This window comes from Saccopteryx leptura, chromosome 11, assembly GCF_036850995.1.
Source record: "Saccopteryx leptura isolate mSacLep1 chromosome 11, mSacLep1_pri_phased_curated, whole genome shotgun sequence".
Lineage (NCBI taxonomy): Eukaryota > Metazoa > Chordata > Mammalia > Chiroptera > Emballonuridae > Saccopteryx > Saccopteryx leptura.
The window spans coordinates 60,147,239-60,168,962 of record NC_089513.1 but is presented as its reverse complement, the minus strand read 5'-3'; the positions used below and the strand labels follow the sequence as shown (position 1 = coordinate 60,168,962).

Genomic DNA, 21,724 nt, shown 5'->3' with positions numbered 1-21,724 from the left:
CGTTTTGTTTTCTGAGCTCATTAAATTGCCTGTTCTCACATCTTGTTGAGTATTTTCAGAATTTCAATTTTGAATTCTTTTTCATTTAACTCCACAGTTTCTATGTAGTTGAGATTTTTTTCCTGGAGATTTTTTATTTTCTGTTTGAACTGTACCTCTGTCTTGTGTAGCCATTGTATTTGATTTCTTTTTCCTTGATGGCATTTGAGGGTGCTATTAAGAACTTTAACAAAAAACTAAAAAAAATAAAGTAAAAGAAAAATTGATAAGTATAATAAAAAATATATAAATTTTAAAATACTGACAAGTAAAAAAGAAAAACCACAGATAACAGTGAAAAAAAAACCCCAAAATTAAAAACAAACACCCACAAAAAAAATTAAACATAAAAATTAAAGAAAATGAAATTCAAAAGAGAAAAAAAAGGAAAAGAAAAAAGGAAACAAAATTCAGTTTTGAGAGGTTACTGTTTTCTTCTGTTAGTTGTTGCTGTGTTACAAGTTTTAGCACTGTGAAGTTCCTGGGCTGATCTCTGCTGAGATGTTGCTGTTACAGTGATACAGGCAGGGCTGCAGTTGCACTGGTGGATGACGTGTGTTTACTATGGCAATCTCAGGCCTCTAGGCACTCCTTCTCACATCTCAACCGAGCAGGGCACCAGATGCAGAGCACCTCTGTTCTTCAAGGCAGAGAGTGGCTCTGGAGAGTTAGCAGTGGGGTCTGTCTCTGCCACTCTCCATACCCACAAGGTGAGAGAGGCACAATCTGGGACACTAGGGGACCACACTTTAGTTTTTTCTGTCTCTGCGCTGAGTATGAGCTTGCAGCAAACGATGGGAACACTGGCTATGACCCTCGTTCTGCCGCCACTTTGGTTTAGTATCACTGCCTCTGTCCCTCAGTGTCTCCACTCCTTCTGGCACAACAAGTCCTAGTCACTCCAGGCTTCTCTCCGGAGCTGACCACAAGCATATTTTATCTTCCACCCCCCTTTTTAACTTGTCCCACCTTTAATCCATTAAGTGCACAGTTCTTTCAGGCATGCCTGCGAACCCCGCTGGGGTTCCTTTGCTGTGTTACAGCTGTTCAATTTGTTGAAATTCCAAGGGGAGAGATCAGGAGTATCTCTCACACTGCCATTACTCTGACATCCCTGAAATTTAACATATATTAAAGTTAAATAAGTTTAAAACTCTTTAGTTCTGGTTCTCAAATGCACAGTAACCTCATGTGGCAAGTGGTAACCATGCTGGACAGAACAGACAACAATTTCCAAGTTAATCCCAGGATCTTAGGTTTTTCCCATTTCAGAACTTGGCAATTCTGCCCGGAAGTATGGACATGGAAAAGATATTGAGGAATTCTGCCTTTTCCAAAGTCATGGATAAGTATTTCTTTTCCCCAACCTTCATCAATTCCTAATGTCAAGGAATTCCTAAACCAAAATTGATTTACCTCTGGTCATATTTGCTCACTTATGAAAATGACTACAAATACAAACAGTTAGATGCATCCCATGTCACATTACACAAACTGTATTAAATTCACATTTTATAGCAATGTTGTTCCCTACTTTTTATATACAACTGACACAACAAATAAATACTCTCTCTTTTTCTCTCTCTCCATCCCGCCCTCTCTCACTCTCTCAAAAGTCAATTAATAAATAATTTTTAAAAACTTAAGAGTGGGCCCTGCCCGGTTAGTGCAGTGGTAGAGCGTTGGCCCAGCATGTGGTTGTCTGGGGTTCGATTCCCAGTCAGGGTTCACAGGAGAAGCAACCATCTGTTTCTCCACCTTTCCCCCTCTCCCTTCTCTCTCTCTTCCTCTCCCATAGCCAAGGCTTCACTGTAGCAAGCTGGCCCAGGCACTGAGGGTGCCACCGTGGCCTCATCTCAGGCACTAAAATGGCTATGGTTGTAATGGAACAGTGGCCCCAGATGGGCAGGGCATTGCCCCTGGTGGGCTTACCAGGTAGATCCTGGTTGGGTGCATGTGGGAATCTGTCTCTCTGCCTCTTCGCTTCTCACTTAATAAAAATACAAAAAAAAACCACCACCATAAAAAACTAAGAGTGAATCAAAATGCACCCTCACATTCCTTATAGTCTAAGTGGGAAATAAAAAAAGAAAACATTAAGAATCATTACACATGTCTAATGAGCACACTTGGCCCACCAGGCACTGTCTGAGGCTGTGTAATATGGACATAGTGTGCCCCTACAGAGTCTGGGGTGCTAACAGAGCCTGTGGAAGAAGTAGAACTTGGGCTACAGAATCAGGTGAGCAGACAGCCTGGAAGAGGCTTTCCACTTTGTTGTGTGACACCTGCTGTGCCAAGTCACGGCAGGTGTGGTGACAAAGAGCTACTCAGAGGCCAGATAGCATGCTCCGAGGGACTGAGAGGAGGCAACAGGCCCAGTCTGCAGACCTAAGGACTGAGGCCCTGTCCCCAGCCTCATTCAGATATTTATTAGCCAGTACAAATAACTCAGGGAAACAGACAGAAGTTTTCAGGGTGGTGAAAAGATCAAGGAACATGCTGACTTCTAACCTCTCTCCCGAGAGCCTAAACAGTTCTATGTTGCTGATCTTACTCTGCTGTTTTGCTGTTTCCAGCACGGGGTCAGAGAGGCCCCTGGACTCTCGTCTACTCAGGGCTTTCGCCCTAAGGAGCCTCGCTGTCTTTGGTTCTTTACACTAACTCTGCATATTTTCATAGCGTATTCCAACATATCCCCATTTTTTGTTTTAGTAAAGAATAACAGACAGTAAGATGGTTAGGTGGTTGCAGTGGAAGGTGAGGGGCAAGCGTAGAGGGAAACAAGTTTTAGAGGTTATAGGCATGTCTGTATTTTGCAACAGTTCTTTAGCATGCCTGGTTAGATGATTTAAAATGTCCCAGGTGATGTCAGGCGTTCCCTGAGTGCTTGGGAGCAAACTAGGTGTCCTCTTCTTCAGGTTCATTTCCAGAGGTGGATTCACTAGCAACTTCTGGATCCCTGGAACAGGGATGCTTTCTAGGGACTGGTGCCAACTCATGATACGGCTTCACATTCCTTGCTTGTATTCAAAGAGGACTTGGTGATGACAAAATTGCAACATACCCTTGCCCCCAGGTTAGCAATTTGAATAGATTCTGCCACTCAAGGCCAACTAATATGTCCAGGTACAACATGAGAGGCTTCGGCCATTGCTCGGCTGGTATAAAATGCCTTTTGGCTGCCGTATCTCCAGATGAGGAAATGTTTAAAAAATGAAGAGTAAAAGAGAGCCTTATCCAATTGTTCTTGTGGGGAGTCTTTCCTCCTGACTCTCCCTTTTTGTTTGTGTAGTTGGGGCTTCAGAAGGCTATTGGCTCTTTATGCAATAGCCATAAGTTTGGGTAAATTTCTCAAGCTCTTGAGGCCCCTGAGAATGTTCCAATGTTTCTTTTTATTTTCCTTTCAGAACAATCCTATTTCTGAAGTCCTGCCTTTTTTCCCTTTTCTCACCTTTGTCTGCTTTCTCAGTTCCTTCTCTTTTTTTTCTTCTCTCTGCACAAACATTCTACAACCTGCACAAACCTTTTGCAACTTTCACATACCCTCTGCAACTTACACAAACCTTCAACTTTCATGAACTTTCTTATCTATTCAGAAATAACCAGCTTTCAGAAATTACTTACTTTTTACCTTTTCCTTCCAACATTACCTCCATGCCTTATACCTTTTATTATTAAAACCATACAATTTCTTTCTAATTAATCAGAATTCTTAACTTCTAAACACCTTAACTTTCAGTGACAACTAAGTCAGTAATTAGCAATTTTAGATTGATACTTTTATGAACATATTTTATGATCTTTAGAAACAGTTTCTTTTATTGGCAAACAAACATATTTTAGAAGACATAACAGAGATAACAGGAACGGAGGGAAAACAAACATTTTTTGTTAAGAACTTTAAAAGATATTAATTAAATTTAAACTAGTAGTGATATCAAATGCAATACCATCTGGCCTAGAAATTTGATTTCTAGACCACCTGGTTAAAAAAAATTTGGCATAACTTTATATTGTATAGTATTACTAATAATTGCAGAGAAGGCAAGATTCTTTATTTGTCCTTGGCAGCCTTACAGGATGACTGAGAGAAGGGAAGAGATGGACTACAGAGCCGCTTGGGTTTTAAAAGTGTCTTCTTTTTTCCCCCTTTACATTGAGGTCCTGGCATGACCCCTCCCATGAAGAGGTGTTAATTCTCCTGTTGTTCTCAGGCTAACAGTAGTTTCCAGGTCTCTAGGAGAAGGCTTTAAAATATTTAAATGGCCTGGTTTCTCTTTTTTTCCTTTTTAAAATTACCCTTAGTTATTTTTTTTAAAGAACATTTAGGTTTTTAAAGGGGTTCTGGATTTAAAGTAGCCCTGGACCCAAATCTAACATTCCAACCTTTTGTTTTTTAAGAAAAAGGGCCGATGGCCTGACCAGGCGGTGGCGCAGTGGATAGAGCGTTGGACTGGGATGCGGAGGACCCAGGTTCGAGACCCCGAGGTCACTAGCTTGAGCGCAGGCTCATCTGGTTTGAGCAAAGCTCACCAGCTTGGACCCAAGGTCACTGGCTTGAGCAAGGGGTTACTCGGTCTGCTGAAGGCCCACGGTCAAGGCACATATGAGAAAGCAATCAGTGAACAACTAAGGTGTTGCAAAGCGCAATGAAAAACTAATGATTGATGCTTCTCATATCTTCGTTCCTGTCTGTCTGTCCCTGTCTATCCCTCTCTCTGACTCTCTTTCTGTCTCTGTAAAAAAGAAAAAAAGAAAAAGGGGCAATGTTCTGTCTTCTGTAGCTACTTCCTTCTAGTTAGGGTTGGTGAAATATTTGGGGGGGGAGGCTGGTCTGAGGTTCAGGCTAGGTGGTGAGAACAGTTTTTACAAGTCCTTTCCAACCCCAAGGAGTCATTTCATATCCTGTCCTAATGGCTTCAACCATCCCCTTGGTGAAAGTGTTTTCCCAATCTTCTAAGTCTAAACTTTCCTCCTTCAGACACCAATGGCACTGTTATCAGATTATGAGCAAGAGAGCAGTTAAATTCCAATCCAACACCCTGCAGTTTAAAAGAGTCCCCACAGCTGTAATTTGAGACTCCACTGTCCATGATGAAGTAATAAAGGGGGGCCGATGAAGGTAAAGGGAAATCCCCTGGCCTGCTCCCTAAAAGTGACCTTGCTGCAAGCATTCAAGAGCTAGTGCCCTGCTGCTTGTGTCCCTTACCAAACGGGATGAGATGAGCAGACGTCCTTTTCCTTTGCCAGGCTTTGGGAGGTCATTTCATCTGGTTCCTCACTTTAGAACTTGTTGCTGTGAAAACGAACTACTCAAAGTAGCAAACCTTACATTTGGTTCCCAATCCTTACATTGGGGCACCACTTATCATGGTGACAATGAACTACTCGGAGGCCAGATGGCATGCTCCTAGGGGTTGAGGGGAGGCCACAGCCTGCTCTGCAGACCAGAGGACTATAGCCCCATCCCCAGCCTTACTCAGATATTTATCAGTCAGTGCAAATGGCTCAAGGAAGCAGACAGAAGAAGTTCTCAGAGGGTGAAATGAAGGACAAGGAACATGCTGACTCCTAATCTCTGTTTTGAGAGCCTAAACAATTCTGTGTTGCTGAATCTCATCCTGTTGTTTTGCTGTTTCCAGCATAGGGTCAGAGAGTACCCTGGACTCTGGTCCACGTGACTCTCATCCACTCGGGGCTTTCACCCTAGGGTACCTTGTTGTCTCTGATTGTTTACCCTAACTCTGCATATTTTCATAGCATATTCCAACAGGTAGGTATATGTATTTCTCACCTGCTGTCCCAGACTTTCCCTGAGGACAGAGGTATAATCTTATTCAAACCTCTCTTCTTTATTCTACATCAGCTGTGCTGATTTGTCTGATGAATTCCTACCTGAGGTTGTACCTTGAACAAGACAAGACAAGGCCCAGAGCTGTAGTTAGAGGACAGTAGACCAAATAAAGCAGATTCTCAGAAAAAACTTGGTATTATTCTTTTTCTTCTGTCCTTAATTTTATCATCTACTGCCCCATTTTTCTGTTTTCCTTTCTATTTATGAGTGGCATCAAAACTTTTTTTAAGCACAAAAAGCTTTTTCTTTGCATGAAACCTTCGGATACAATGTCAGGAAGCAAAAACTGGAAGGTAGAGACCAGAGCCTACCCACCACCACACCCATCTTCTGGGCCCTCCCCTAAGGCCTTATAGAGCAATGTGACATTCCTTTTCCATTCTAAGAGGAAAGAGGAAGTGTTTCACTAGAAAGGACAGCACTTAGCTAACACTGAACTTCTCACCAGTGAGTCTGCCTGTCTCCCCTTCTTCTTGCACCGGCTGCTTTGCCGCCCTCTATCCTGAAGCCCTCAGGATGATTGGAGAAGAGACCAGAACCTCCCCTTAGGGAAAAAGCAGTGAAGTTTCCAGCTGCACACTGAGCACTTATACAGGAAATGATCTGATACCTGTTTAAATTTCTCCTGTTAACTTGCCAGTCTCATCTCATTAGAGATTTTTCCCCCACATTTTAAGAAATGCCTTGCAGCCACCAAAATACCAGCTGTATGGTAAACTCATTCATACATAGTGTCATTTAATTACATATTATGTGATACCATCCACCATGCCAGGATATCACCTCTGCTCACCTGTACAGACACTTTTTTATTGGATTACACAGTCCCCGAGAACTTTTCCTATTGCCTGTTGTTGTCTTTGAGATTTATCTTCCATCTGGAGTTCAAATTATCACAAAGAACAGTTTACCATTTAAATAATCTCTATTTAGTTCTGAATTTCCTATAATCAGTTAATGTAATCAGAATAAATCAAGCATTATTTTTCTTAAGATTTTATTTATTGATTTTACAGAAAAGGTGGGGAGGTGAGAAGTGGTTGTTCACTGGTTGCTTGTTATATGTGCCTTGACCAGACAGGCCCAGGGTTTCGAACCAGTGACCTCAGCATTCCAGGTTGACGCTCCATCCACTGTGCCACCACACCACATAGGTTAGGCAAATCAAATATTCTTCTGAAATAGAATATGAATGATTTACTTTACCAATATAAACTCAACTGCTAAATGCAAAATTAAAAGCTCCTTAGTAATTTTAGGAGCTGTGAGACACTGGCTTGCGTTTTAATTTTCTTAATGGTGTAAGTTCGTTGTTCAGTCAGGAAAGTGTATTTTTTCCCTCTTTGTCAAGAACTTCAGCTGCAAAACCAGCAAACTGTTTTTTTCCTCGTAGACTTATCAGACAGTTTTGTACATTTAAGTAATAGTAGTTAAATGATAAATAATAAGCATTAACTGCAAGCTGGACTTGATGTCCTTTAAAAGTTTCTAGTTCTTAAACTTGGCCGTCTATAGTAACTTCAGCCTTTATAATAGGTTCTCTAACGTGCCATTTTGCCTGAACGAGAACTAACCCACGGTTTTTACATTTAAAAATATTATGACTGACTGGTGGTGGCACGGTGGTTAGAGTGTTGACCTGGAACACTAAGGTTCCCAGTTCAAATCCCCAAGGTTACCAGCTTGAGCCTGAGATCATTGACATGATCCCAAGGTTGTTGCCTTGAGCCCAAGGTCTCTGGCTTGAGCAAGGGATCACTGGCTCAGCTTGAGCCCCTTGTTCAAGGTACATATAAGAAGCAATCAAATGAAGCAACTATAAGTTGATGCTTCTCATCTCTCTCTTCCCTCTTTCTCCTTGCCTCCCTCTCTCTCAAATCAATAATAAATATATACCGTATTTTATTAAATATTTTAACACACTATTTGGTTCAGAATATTTTTTTTTTATTTTCCTCCTTAAAACCCTAGGTGTGTCTTATAGTCAGATGAGTCTTATGGAGCAAAAAATACGTTATTATGAGCATTTTTCCATTTCATTAAATATCCTTTTTTAACATGGTGCCTAATATCTGTGTGGTATTCCATCATAATGGTTTACTACATTTTATTTAACCAGCCCATTATTTTTAACATTTAGGTTGTTTCCAGTTTTTTACCATTAGTAAATAACAATGCTATTGTAAACATTTTTATGGTACATTATTGCTTTGAATTACTTAGAATATTTTTAGAAGTATATTCCTAGGTCAGTGGTCGGCAAACTCATTAGTCAACAGAGCCAAATATCAACAGTACAACAATTGAAATTTCTTTTGAGAGCCAAAATTTTTTAACTTTTTCTTTTTTGTGTGTGTGTGTGTGTGTGTGTGGCAGAGACAGAGTCAGAGAGAGGGATAGATAGGGACAGACAGGAAATGAGAGAGATGAGAAACATCAATTCTTTGTTGCGGCTCCTTAGTTGTTCATTGATAGATTTCTCATATGTGCTTTGACCGGGGGGCTACAGCAGACTGAGTGACCCCTTGCTGGAGCCAGCGACCTTGGGCTCAAGCTGGTGAGCCTTGCTCAAACCACATGAGCCTGTACTCAAGCTGGCGACTTCGGCGTCTCGAACCTGGGTCCTCCACATCCCAGTCAGACGCTCTATCCACTGTGCCACTGCCTGGTCAGGCAAAATTTTTAAACTTAAACTATATGGGTAGGTACATTCCTTATCGAGGTAGTGCCCGCATGGGGTATTTTGTGGAAGAGCCACACTCAAGGGGCCAAAGAGCCGCATGTGGTTCGCGAGCCGCAGTTTGCCTACCAGGTCCTAGGTGAAAGAGTACATATTTTCAAGCCCTTAATACATGTTTCTTTAAGAAAGAAAGCTATAACACCTATTTTTCATTGAGTTAACTCTATGCTGTACTTAAGGTGTTATAAGTTAATAGTCCTCACAAAGATCCTAGAAAGTATCAATGATCCATATATAAAAGATAAGGAAACAGCCCTGGCCGGTTGGCTCAGTGGTAGAGTGTCGGCCTGGCGTGCAGAAGTCCCAGGTTCGATTCCCGGCCAGGGCACACAGGAGAAGCACCCATCTGCTTCTCCACCCCTCCCCCTCTCCTTCCACTCTGTCTCTCTCTTCCCCTCCCGCAGCCGAGGCTCCATTGGAGCAAAGATGGCCCGGGCGCTGGGGATGGCTCCTTGGCCTCTGCCCCAGGCACTAGAGTGACTCTGGTCGCAATAGAGCGACGCCCCGGAGGGGCAGAGCATCGCCCCCTGATGGGCAGAGCATCGCCCCCTGGTGGGCGTGCCAGGTGGATCCTGGTCGGGCGCATGCGGGAGTCTGTCTGACTGTCTCTCCCAGTTTCTAGCTTACACTGTTAAGGAGGTAGTAAATGATTTGAAACCCAAGTCTAACTCCAGAGTCTGCATATATCATAAACTTGCTAGTATTCACACACTAGCAGTGTGTGAGAGTGCCTAAGTTTTAATAAATTTAAACTGGAAGGGGCTTAGTAATGTTGTACAACATCATAACTTTTCTTTTTTTTCTTTTTTTTATTCATTTTTAGAGAGGAGAGAGAGAGGGAGAGAGAGAGACAGAGAGGGAGAGAGAGAGGAGGGGGGAGCATCAACTCCCATATGTGCCTTGACCAGGCAAGCCCAGGGTTTTGAACCGGCGACCTCAGCATTTCCAGGTCGACGCTTTATCCACTGCGCCACCACAGGTCAGGCCACATCATAACTTTTCAATGAGAAAAGAGTCCCTAGTAGAGATAGAGACCAAGTTTAAAAGTTATGTAACTTCTCAAGTAGCAGAATCCCTGCTAACCTAGGCCTCCCATCACCAGACCTTTTTTCTGTACCTTCTCTTTTCTCTCCTAACAAATCTAACTTCACTGTTTCTTGCTTATCTTTAATAATCTCTGCTAGCTTATTCCAGGTAACATTTTTTAAATGAAGATAAGCTTTGATTGGAGCCATATCAAAGCTTCCAGTAAGAAAGCTAAGTAAAGGAACTATACCCGAGCCTTTGCTGGCCCTTTTTCCCAGGAAATTGAAGATTTTCGTTCCTGTTAAGTGAGTTAGGTGCCCAAATTGACCTCGGCAACAATGCTGGCAGCCTTCAGTGACAATGCTACCCTTAAAGCGTTACCACAAGGATGTGGTTAGAGTCACTGGTCAGGACGTAGAACCAGAAAAGGCCTAACTTACTGAGTGTCAGAGACTACAATAAAAAACAAGCGGATTTCAGAAACCAGACAAAGCAGTAGAAAAGATTGATGTTCTAGAGATGTCAGAGACCTATCAGAATCCCTCAAGCAGCCAAAAAGTGTCTAGTCAATGGGATTCGATGTGACAGGGCAGGCAGCAAGCAGGAGTCCACAGACACGTACACTCACTCGGGAGATGGGACCTCTAAAGTCTCCTGGTTCTTCTGGATGCCTTTGTGATTCTTCTGGGGCAGGGACTCTGACAGTTAGTTTGCAAATAGTCAAAAATTGTGCACAGCTGCCTAAGGTGGCATACAGGGACCATCAACAGTTTCTGGGAACAAACTTCAAATGGCCCTGAAGCTGGCCAGTGTCCCCACAATTTTTCTGCCTCCCACAAACTGGCTTGAATTCACCTTACCTGCCCCAGGACAGGTTCTGGGCTGTTCACAGAGTGAGCAGTTCATATCAGTAGAGTGTGGTAAAAGGTGTGGACATGCCTCAGAGTTCTGGAAAGTTAGGCTTTTAGAAATATTTCTAGGGCAGGAGGGTTGAAGTATATGAGGCGGGGGGCTGATTTCTGCTGTTTAAATCCAGGTAGCACCCACCTCATAATTATTTGGGAAGTGCTATATATGGCTCTTTTTATTCCCCCCTAAGAAATACTCTTGATTTTTATTTCCTTTTGACCTTCCTAAGCAGAAGTTCCTTGCTAGCTTTTCTGGAGATTTTTATGACCTATATGGTATCTGCAGTTGAGGCTTTGCTTACATTGCTCGATTTGTTTTTCGTGGCAAATATCAAGAGTGTGGAGGTCACCCTTCCAACATTCTTTGTTTAAACTGTGTGGCTTTTACAGCCTTTGTTCTTCTTCTGTTCTTTGACAAGATCCTTTGAATTGTAGCTTGTTTGAAACTAAAGCTTTCAGCAGTAGGTTTTAGGTGAGGCCAATTTTTAGTGAATGGCTAATTCTTAGTTACCTTAACTCAGTAGGTCAAAGAGAATTTTCACTATTTGTCTTACATAATTATAGATTAATATATTAACCAGATTTTCTTCTATATTTAAACATTTAGCAGTTTTCTATAGATATTGTGGAAATAAGTTGCCTTCTAGCTAATGTGTATTAACTAGAGTAGATAGTAAATTATTTTTAATAAGTAATGTACTTCATTTTGGTATAGGCTAAACCAAGACCTTTCCTCACTGATATCAGGAATTTAAATTTTATTTGGCACACTGTAGATTCGTTTCTAGAATTATATGACACTTCATACATTTTCATCTATTTATTCAACAAGTATTTGTTCTTTACATACAACTGATGGGCTTGGTACTAGGTAACAATAAAAATAATAATAGTAAATAAGACACATGGCATCCCCCTTGTGGGCTTCCCAGTCTATTACTTTTATAAATGTGTTAAATATTCCCCTGATAATAATATTAACCACCATTTATTGTAGGTCAAGTAATGTGTTAAGCTTTTGAATGCAATGTCTCATGTGATCCTTCCAGTAACCCTAGAAAAGACAGTATTACATACCCTCTCTTACAAATGATGCAACTACGAGGTTTGGTTGAGATGATGGAGAAAGTAAACACTATACTTGCCTCCCCCAAATTGCAGCTAAACTACAGAACAACTATCATTGAAAACCACCTGAAATCTAGCTGAACAGAAGTCCTATAATTAAGGATTTAGAAAAAGCCACGTCAATACTGGCAGGTAGGAGGGGCAGAGATGTGAAACCTCTGGTCTGATGCTCACATGTGGCGGTTAAAAATTAGTAGGGATATATTGGCTGCAGAGATCCCCTCTGAGAAGCAAGAGTCCATCCCCACACCAAGCTCCCCAGCCAGCGTTCCAGTGCCAGTAAGAGAAATCCCCATAACTATGGCTGTGAAAACCAGTGAAGATTGTGGCCACACGAGAAGGAGAGCTGTTGGAGTCCCAGGTGTTCCTGTTAAAGGGCCCATGTAAAGACTTACTTGCTGACAGTATCACTTGTTCTGAGCTCCAGCTCTGGGAAAGCAGCTTGAAAAGCCCCAAGGACATACTGGGGAGGAATTGAATTGTCAGGCTTCAGGGCAAGAGTTGGAAGGGCAGCATTCTCCCACACAGATATACTGGAAGAAGCCAGTGTTCCTTTACAGAGCCTTCCTCCAGCAGGCTCAAGCAGATACCGTATCTGAGTTTCCGTCAACCTGGCTAACACTGTTTTTCCTGCCCATTTCCTGAGGCCCCACTCCACCCAACTTGCCAGCCCACCCAAGCTGTTTCTAGTGGATTTTCAAACTATAGAAATGATCCCTGAAAGTATAGTCTTTCTAGTGGCTTTTCTATATGAACAACCTGCCCTGGCTCATGCTATGGTCTTTCCTAAAATCTCTCAAAGGTTCACAATACCCAAACAAGCAGCATCTGACCTCATGCTAAGCAGTCCTGAGCCTGACACTAGTAGCAGCCAGCCTCAGTTTATAGCATAGTTTCTCCCAGGCACCTGGTACAAATGGTAGCCATCAGCAGATCACTGTGTAGCTCATACCAGGTGTCCCCAGGCAAGGCACAAACAGCGGCTGATTTTGGCCTGCACCACCCAAGATGCCCAAGAACCAGCACAACCAATGGCCAGCTTCAGACCACCAGAGCACCACCCAACAACCTCAACAAACAACACACCCAAATGGAAGATTCAGTAGGCATCAGAGTCCCACTAAAGCAAATCCTGCTCTGTAGGGTTAGCCCTTGAACAACAGCTCCTCCACTGTAGTCCTCACAACCAATTAGCTGAGTATCAATACATTCCGTTGGAGCTCCTCAAGGCTCAATTACAATAAGAAGGCACACTCAACCCACACAAGAGACACAACTGGAGACTCAGCTTGGTGACTAGGGAGACTACACAAGTAGGCCCCACAGGACACCTACTACCTAAGTCCACTCTACCAAGTCAGAAAGACATCACAGCTCTACGTACTACGTAGAAGCAAACACAGGGAGGTAGGCAAAATGAGGAGACAAAAAACAGGCCCCAAATAAAAGAACAGAACAATACCCCAGAAAAAGGAACTAAACAAAATGGAGACAAGCAATCTACCAAATGCAAAGTTCAAAACAATGGTCTGGTTATAAGGGTGCTCAATGAACTCAAAGGAAGAGTAGGTGAACTTAGTGAGAACCTCAACAGAGAAATAGGAAACATAAAAATGGAAATAGAAAACATTAAAAAGAATCAGTCAGAAGTGAATACAATACTGAAGTGAAGAATATATTAGAGGGAATCAATGGTAGATTAAATGAAGCAGAGGATTAAATCAACAGTTTGAAAAATAAGGTAGCAAAAAACACTCAATTAGAACAGCAAAAGGAAAAAATAATTTTTTAAAAAACTGAGACTAGTTTAAGGGGCTTCTGGGACAGCATTTGCATCGTAGGGGAAAGATATCTTGGCTGTGGAGATCCCCTCTGAGGAGCAAGGAGTCACAGCCCACACCAGGCTCCTCAGCACAGGGTCCCAGTGCCAGGAAGAGAAGTCCCCATAACTTATGGCTGTGAAAACCCACAAAGATTATGAAATAAGAGACTGTGAGATAAGTAGAAAAGAGAGAACAAGGAATTGAAAACCTATTTGAAGAAATAATGGTAGAAGACCTCCCTAATCTGATGAAGGAAATAGACATACAGGTCCAGGAAGCACAGGGAGTCTCATGCAAGATGAATCCAAAGAGGCCTTTACCATTTCTTAATTAAAATGGCAAAGGTTAAAGACAGAATATTAAAAGCAGCAAAAAAACCCCACAAACAACAACAACAAAAAACACCAGGGAGCTCCCATAAGACTGTCATCCAACTTCTCAACAGAAACTTTGCAGGCCAAAAGGATTGGCATGAAATAGTCAAAGTGATGAAAAGCAAGGACCTACAACCAAGATTACTCAACCCAGAAATTTTAACATTAAGAATTGAAAAGCCTAATGTGTGGTGGTGCAGTGAATAAAGTGTCGACCTGGAACGCTGAGGTCACCAGTTCAAAACCTTGGGCTTGCCTGGTCAAGGCACATATGGGAGTTCATGCTTCCTGCTCCTCCCTACTCTCTCTCTCTTCTCTCTAAAATGAATAGTCTTTTTTTTTTAAAAAAAAAAAAAAAAAAAAGAAGAAGGATAGATGAAGAGCTTCCCAGAGAAGAAGAAGCTTAAGAGTCCATCACCACAAAACAAGTATTATAAGAAATGTTAAACAGTTTCCTTGGGGAAGGAGGGAAGAGAAAGAGAAATCAAAAATATGTAAAATAAAATGGCAATAATTATATATCAACAATTGTTTTAAATGTAAGTGGGTTAAATGCTTCAATCAAAAGACATGGTGGCTGAATGGTTTAAAAAACAAGAACCTTACATATGCTGTCTACAGGTGACTCACTTCAGATCAAATGACACACAGGCTAAAAGTAAAGGGATGGAGAAAGATATTTCATCAAAATGAAAAAACACTTGTACCAGACAAAATAGACTTTAAAACAAAGACAGTAACAAGAGACAAAGACAGAACCAACAATTCCACTTCTGGGTATATATCTGAAGAAACCTGAAACACTAATTCAAAAAGACATACACGTGTACATGTTTATTGCAGCATTATTTACAACAGCCATGATTTGTAAGCAAGCTAAGTGGCCACCAATAGATGAATGAATAAAAAAAGAAGTGGTGCATATATATTGATATAATGAGTATGACTCAACCATACAAAAGAATGAAATCTTACCATCTGTAACTATGTGGATGGACCTAGAGGTAAATAAGGTAAAGACAGAGAAAGCCAAAGCTATATGATTTCTCTTATATGTAGAATCAAAACAAACAAACAAAAACCCCTCCAGAATCAAACATAGATACAGAGAACGTTTTGATAGTTGCCAGATAGGAGGGGGGTTGGGGAGTGTCTGGAAAAGGTGAAGCGATTAAGGAGCAAAAACTGATAGTTACAAAACAGCCTTGGGATTGTAAAGTACAGCATAGGAAATATAGTCAATGATATTGTAATAACTATGTAAGGTTCCAGATGGGTAGTAGATTTATTGGAGTGATCCTTCATAAGTTATAAAAATGTCTAATTGCTATATTGTACACCTGAAGTTAATATAATACTGTATTTCAACTATAATAGAAAAATAAAAATTTGTTTTAAAAAAATGATGGAACTAGGATAAGAAACTTAAAAATGTCACATCACTCTAATAAGGGACAAAGCCAAGACACAAACCCAGACATATCTAATTTTAGATCTCTTTAAGTTTGTCTTCTATTTTCCTTGATTGTTTTCATTATAATTTGGTGCCTCATGTTAAGATACATATTTACTAGTAAGATGTTATTAATTGGTTTACAGAAGCTCACTACTTCTCTGTTCGCCCTCTCAGGAGGAGACGCTGCACAAGTCGGCCAGCAGCAGCAGTGTGTCTCCCTCCTTCCTGGAAGATCCCTTACTGGAGTCGGTGTCTGCGCGGAAGAGTGAGTATCTGTGGCCCTCAGAACTAGAATCAAATGCCTTAAAAACGCGCTTGTCCTAGAATAGGGGATTCCAAAGTGCCTTGTAAATCATTTGGGGTATAAAAAAACTAAGCCTGTAATTTTCACTAGTCGGCAACAGAAATACTCAGTTATATTCCTAGAGTAACATCATAAAATAAGGCTAAACTGATAACAGACCTCAGTTTCTTCACTTAGGTCAGTCACATTTGGGTTTACAGGTAAGAGTTGTAGGAAATAAAATCAGTTGTTTGTGGAGTTTTTAGATTAATTACATCCTTGTCTGAATTCAAGCCAGAAGTCCAATAATCACACTTGTGATCATCCCACACACACATATACACATGTCCATATCCATACAACCTGTGTAGATAGTTAAAATGATTTCATTTCAGAATATAAAATTGTCTTCTAAATGCCTTTATTTTTATTTATAAGATCATTATAAAGAATTAAAATTTTTATATTAAGAGAAGATTTGGGGAAGATGGTAGAGTTAAGTAATACCAGGAAGCTGTCTCTTCACCTAGACAATTGCACGGGCAGAATTTATCTGGTCAAACTATTTGGAACTCCGGATTGAAGGTTTGCAGTTCCAGGGGAAAACTTGGATGGTAAATGGTGGTTAATTTCAGTCAGCTATTTGCATGGAAGCAGCTCTCCCGGCCTGTGCCAGGCAGTTGTGTGCTGTTTCTGCAGCAGCTTGCACACAGCTTGAGAAGCCAATGTGCATCAAAAGGACTCTCTCCTCCAAATATTGTACTCTGATTGCTGCTTTTGACTCCAAAGGTGGGCAGCCATTGTAGCATTTTTTATAGCTCCCCACTACTCCAGCTCAGGGAACTTCAGGGCATTTAAAGGGCTTGCACACACATACCCATTTTATTTTTTAGTTGTTCCCCTTTCGGAAGCCAGACATTATATACTGGGACATTCAGAAGAAACTGCATATCAGGGAAAATTAGAGAATGACTACATATACCTAGGGGAAAGGAAAGTAAAAAGTCCTAAGAAGATATAAAGTTAACACATCTGTGCTGGTCCTCGACACAGAAACATCCTGCAACAGTCAGTCAATGGATCAATAAAAACAGTAACAATAAGAACAGCAAAAACAGCTATCCCAGGGGAAGAGGAAGAATCTCATTTTGTGAGTTAACACATTATTAGATTTAGATGTCCAGTGTTTAGCAAAATATTACAAGGCAAATATGGAAACAGGAAAGTATGGTTAATTCAGAGGGAAAAGGTCAACATAAACTATCTCAGAAAAAGACCTGATGACAGTTATACTAGAGAAGGACTTTAAAACAACTGTTTTACCCTAATGGTCCAGGACTTCCACATTGGGGAACTCTAGAATAGTGTTTCTAAACTTGCTGGGACACAAATCTTTGTGAGCAGCAACTCTGGCTAAAATCTGTAAATGCATAGAGAATAAATGAAGCACCCAGTACCTCAAACCACTAAAAAACCCCACAAAGAACTGTTTTAAAGATGTTCAAAGCAATAAAGATATGGAGAAATTCAGGAAAATTATGTGCAAACAGAATGAAAATATCAATAGAGATAGAAAAAAGAAACCAAAAAGAAGTTTTGGAGCTGAAAAGTACTATAATTAAGGGGTTAAAAGACAGATTTGAGTAGTGAGAAGAGAGTCTTTCTTAAAGAGACTCTGCCGAGCAAACATGAAGATAGGACAATGGAAATTATTGAGCCTGGGGAACCAAAAGATTGAAGCAAACCAAATAGAGACCGAGGGACCTGTGGACACCACAGAGAAGACCAGCACGTGCATTGTATAAGTCCCCAGAGAGGAGAAAGGGGCACAAAGAATATAACGTCTGTGACCATTAGACCTGTCCTGCAAGAAGTGTTCAGTGGAATCCTGCAGGGTGCAATGAAAGGACACTAGACAGTAACTTGAAGACATACAGAGAAATAAAGATCTCAATAAAGGTAAATACGTGTGTAGTTATAAAACTAATACTGCAGCAGTGCTTTGTAAATGTACTTTTTGTTTTCTACATGATTTAAGAGACTGATACATTTAAAGAAAAATAATTATTAGTATAAAAGCTAGTATTACTGTACCTTTGTTCTGTAATTCCGAATCTTATTTTCTTTTCATTTTTCTTAATTTTAAGATTTAATTTAGAAAATTAACTTTAACACAGTGACATTGACCAATAAGAGTACATAGGTTTCAGGTAAACACTTCTATAGCATTTGAACTGATTATTATGGTACAGTATTTATCTATCACTCAAAGTCAAATTATTTTCCATCACCTTATATCTGTCCCACTTTACAACCTTTCTCCCCACCCTCACTCCAGTCCCCCTCCCCTACAACCTCTTCCTCCTGGTAACCACTTCACTTTTCTCTGTGTCCATAGTCTCAATTTTATATCCCACATGTGTGAAATCATACAGTTCTTAGTTTTTCTGACTTACTTATTTCACTCAGTATAATGTTCTCAAAGTCCATCCATGTTGTTGTAAATGTCACTATGTCATCATTTCTTATGGCTGAGTAGTATTCTATTGTATATTGTACCACATCTTCTTTATCCAGTCCTCTGTCGAGAGACACTTTGGTTGTTTCCATGTCTTGGGTGCTGTGAATAATGCTGTGATGAACATGGGGCTGCATGTGTCTTTGCATACCAGTGTTTTCGAGGTTTTTGGATAGATACCTAGTACAGGGATTGCTGAGTTGTATGGTAGTTCTATTCTTAATGTTTTGAGGAACCACCATACTTTTTTCCATAATGGTTGTACTAATTTGCATTCCTACCAGTAGTGAATGAGGGTTCCTTTTTCTCCACAGCCTGTCCAACACTTGTTATTACCTGTCTTGTTAATAGCCAGTCCAGCAGGTGTGAGGTGGTATCTCACTGTAGTTTTGATTTGCATTTTTCAAATAGCTAGTGAAGATGAGCATCTTTCATATATCTGTTGACCATTTGTATGTCCTCTTGGGAGAAGTGTGTTCAGGTCCTCTCCCTATTTTTTAATTGAATTGTTTGTTGCCAAGCTTTGTGAGTTCTCTGTATATTTTGGATATTAACCCCTTAATGGAGCTGTTGTTTGCAAAAATCATCTCCCATTTAGTGGGTTACCTATTTGTCTTGTTGTCGGTTTCTTTAGCTATGCAGAAGCTTTTTAGTTCGATATAATTCCATTGATTTATTTTTGCCTTTATTTCCCTTGTTTTGGGGGTCAAATTCATAAATTGTTCTCTTCAGCCAAGGTCCATAAGCTTAGTACCTATGTTTTCTTCTATGTAATTTATTGTTTTGAATCTTATATTTAGGTATTTGATCCATTTGAATTAATTTCTGTGCAAGGGGATAAACTGTAATCAAGTTTCATTCTTTTGCATGTGGCTTTCCAGTTTTCCCTGCACTATTTATTAAGGAGGCTTTTTTTTTTCTTCACTGTGTGTTTTTGGCTCCTTTGTTAAATATAATTTGTCCATATATGTATGGTTTTATTTCTGGACTCTTGATTCTGTTCCATTGGTCTGAATGTCTGTTTTTCTGCCAATACCATGCTGTTTTGATTATTGTGGCTCTGTAGTATAATCTGAAGTGAGGTAGAGTGATACTTCCGGCTTCATTCTTTTTCCTCAGGATTGCTTTGGCTATTTGGGTTTTTTTATGGTTCCATACAAACCTAGTAATTTTTTCTATTTCTTTAAATAATGACATTGGGATTTTGATGGGGATTGCATTAAATTTGTATATAGCTTTGGGTAATATGGCCATTTTAACTATAATGATTATTCCAGTCCATGAACATGGAATATTTTTCCATTTCATTGTGTCTTTTTCAGTTTCTTTGAATAATGTTTTGTAGTTTTCACATTCTTTAGGTTTATTCCTAGGTATTTTATTTTTTTATTGTTGTTTCAATTGTAAAAGGAATTGTCTTTTTGAGTGCATTTTCCGAAGTTTCATTGTTGATGTATAGGAAGGCAATAGATTTTTTTATATTGATTTTGTATCCTGTGACTTTACTGTATTTGTTTATTGTTTCTAATAGTTTTTTGGTGGAGTCTTTGGGGTTTTCTATATACAGGATCATGTCATCTGACAAGAGTGATACCTTTTCTTCTTCTTCTCTTATATGAATGCTTTTAATTTCTTTCTCTTACCTGTTTGCTCTAGCTAAAACTTTCAGAACTCTGTCGAATAACAGTGGAGAGAGTGGGCAACCTTGTCTTGTTGCTGATTTTAGAAGAAAAGCTTTTGTTTTTTCACCATTTAGTATGATATTAGCTGATGGTTTGTCATATATGGCCTTTATTATGTTAAGTTACTTTCCTTCAATTACAATTTTATGACTGTTTTAATCATAAAGGGATGTTGTATCTTTTTTTTTTTTTTTTTACAGAGACAGAGTGAGTCAGAGAGGAATAGACAGGGACAGACAGACAGGAACGGAGAGAAATGAGAAGCATCAATCATTAGTTTTTCATTGTGTGATGCAACACCTTAGTTGTTCATTGATTGCTTTCTCATATGTGCCTTGACCACGGGCCTTCAGCAGACTGAGTAACCCCTTGCTGGAGCCAGCGACCTTGGGTTCACGCTGGTGGGCTTTTTGCTCAAACCAGATGAGCCCGCGCTCAAGTGGTGACCTCAGGGTCTCAAACCTGGGTCTTTCGCATTCCAGTCTGACACTCTATCCAGTGCGTCACCGCCTGGTCAGGCGGGATGTTGTATCTTATTGAATTCCTTTTCTTCATCTATTGATAGGATCATATGATTTTTGTTTTTTGTTTTGTTCACGTGGTGTATTATGTTGATTGATTTCCATATGTTGAACTATCCTTGTGCTCCTAGAATGAATGCCACTTGACCGTGGTGTATTATTTTTTAACGTGTTGTATTCAATTTTCTAGTATTTTGTTTAGGATTTTTGCATCTGTATTCATTATACATATTAGCCTGTAGTTTTCTTTTCTGTGTATGCGTTGTCCTTACCAGGTTTTGGTGTGAAGGTTATGTTGGCCTCATAAAATGTGTTGCTTCTTATATTTTTTGGAAGACTTTGAGAAGGATAGGTACCAAATCTTGTTTGAATGTTTGGTAGAATTCACAAGTGCAACCATCTGGTCCTGGACTTTTGTTTTTGGGGAGTTTTTTTTTATGACAGAGACAGAGAGAGGGACAGATAGGGACAGACAGACAGAAAGGGACAGAGATGAGAAGCATCAGTTCTTCCTTGCGTACCTTAGTTGTTCATTGATTGCTTTTTCACATGTGTCTTGACCTGGGGGCTACAGCAGAGTGAGTGACCCCTTATTCAAGCTAGCGACCTTGGGCTCAAACTGGTGAACCTTGCTCAAAGCAAATGAGCTCACGTTCAAGCCAGCAACCTTGTGGTTTCAAACCTGGGTCCTCCGCATCCCAATCCAACACTCTATCCACTATGCCACCACCTGGTCAGACTTAAAGAGGTTTTTGATAGTTGTTTCTTCTGCTCTCTGCTTATAGGTCTATTTAGGTTTTCCAATTCTTTGTGATTCAGTTTAGGAAGATTGTATACTTCTACAAATTTATTCATTTTTCTCTAGGTTGTTGAATTTTGTGGTGTATAATCTTTCATAGTATTCTAGTATGATTTTTTTTTTTTTAAATAAATTTTTATTTTAATGGGGTGACATCAATAAATCAGGGTACATACCTTCAAAGAAAACATTTCCAGGTTATCTTGTCATTTAGTTCTGTTGCATACCCATCACCCGAAGCGAGATCATCCTCCGCCACCCTCCATCCAGTTCTCTCTGTACCCCTCCCCATCCCCCTCTCCCTCCTTCCCTCCCCCCACCTCCCCATAGCCACCACACTCCTGTCCATGCCTCTTAGTCTTGCTTTTATGTCCCACCAATGTGTGGAATCCTGCAGTTCCTGTTTTTTTTCTGATTCGCTTATTTCACCCCGCACAATGCTACCAAGACTCCACCATTCCTCTATAAGTGATCCAATGTCACCATTTCTCCTAGCTGAATAGTATACCATGGTGTATATGTGCCCCATCTTCTTCATCCAGTCCTCTATTTTTTTTTACAGTGATTAAA

The 21,724-nt window shown here is 40.3% G+C and overlaps 1 protein-coding gene across 2 annotated transcripts in view; it reads left to right on the top strand.

Moving 5' to 3' along the window:
- SPIRE1 (spire type actin nucleation factor 1) overlaps positions 1–21,724 on the top strand; it is a 263,080-nt gene that overhangs the window by 206,089 nt on the left and 35,267 nt on the right. For both annotated transcript variants that reach the window (XM_066353336.1, XM_066353337.1), the window contains exon 10: positions 15,526–15,616. In XM_066353336.1, the coding sequence (XP_066209433.1) occupies positions 15,526–15,616 (91 nt within the window). The remainder of the gene's footprint in view (positions 1–15,525; positions 15,617–21,724) is intronic.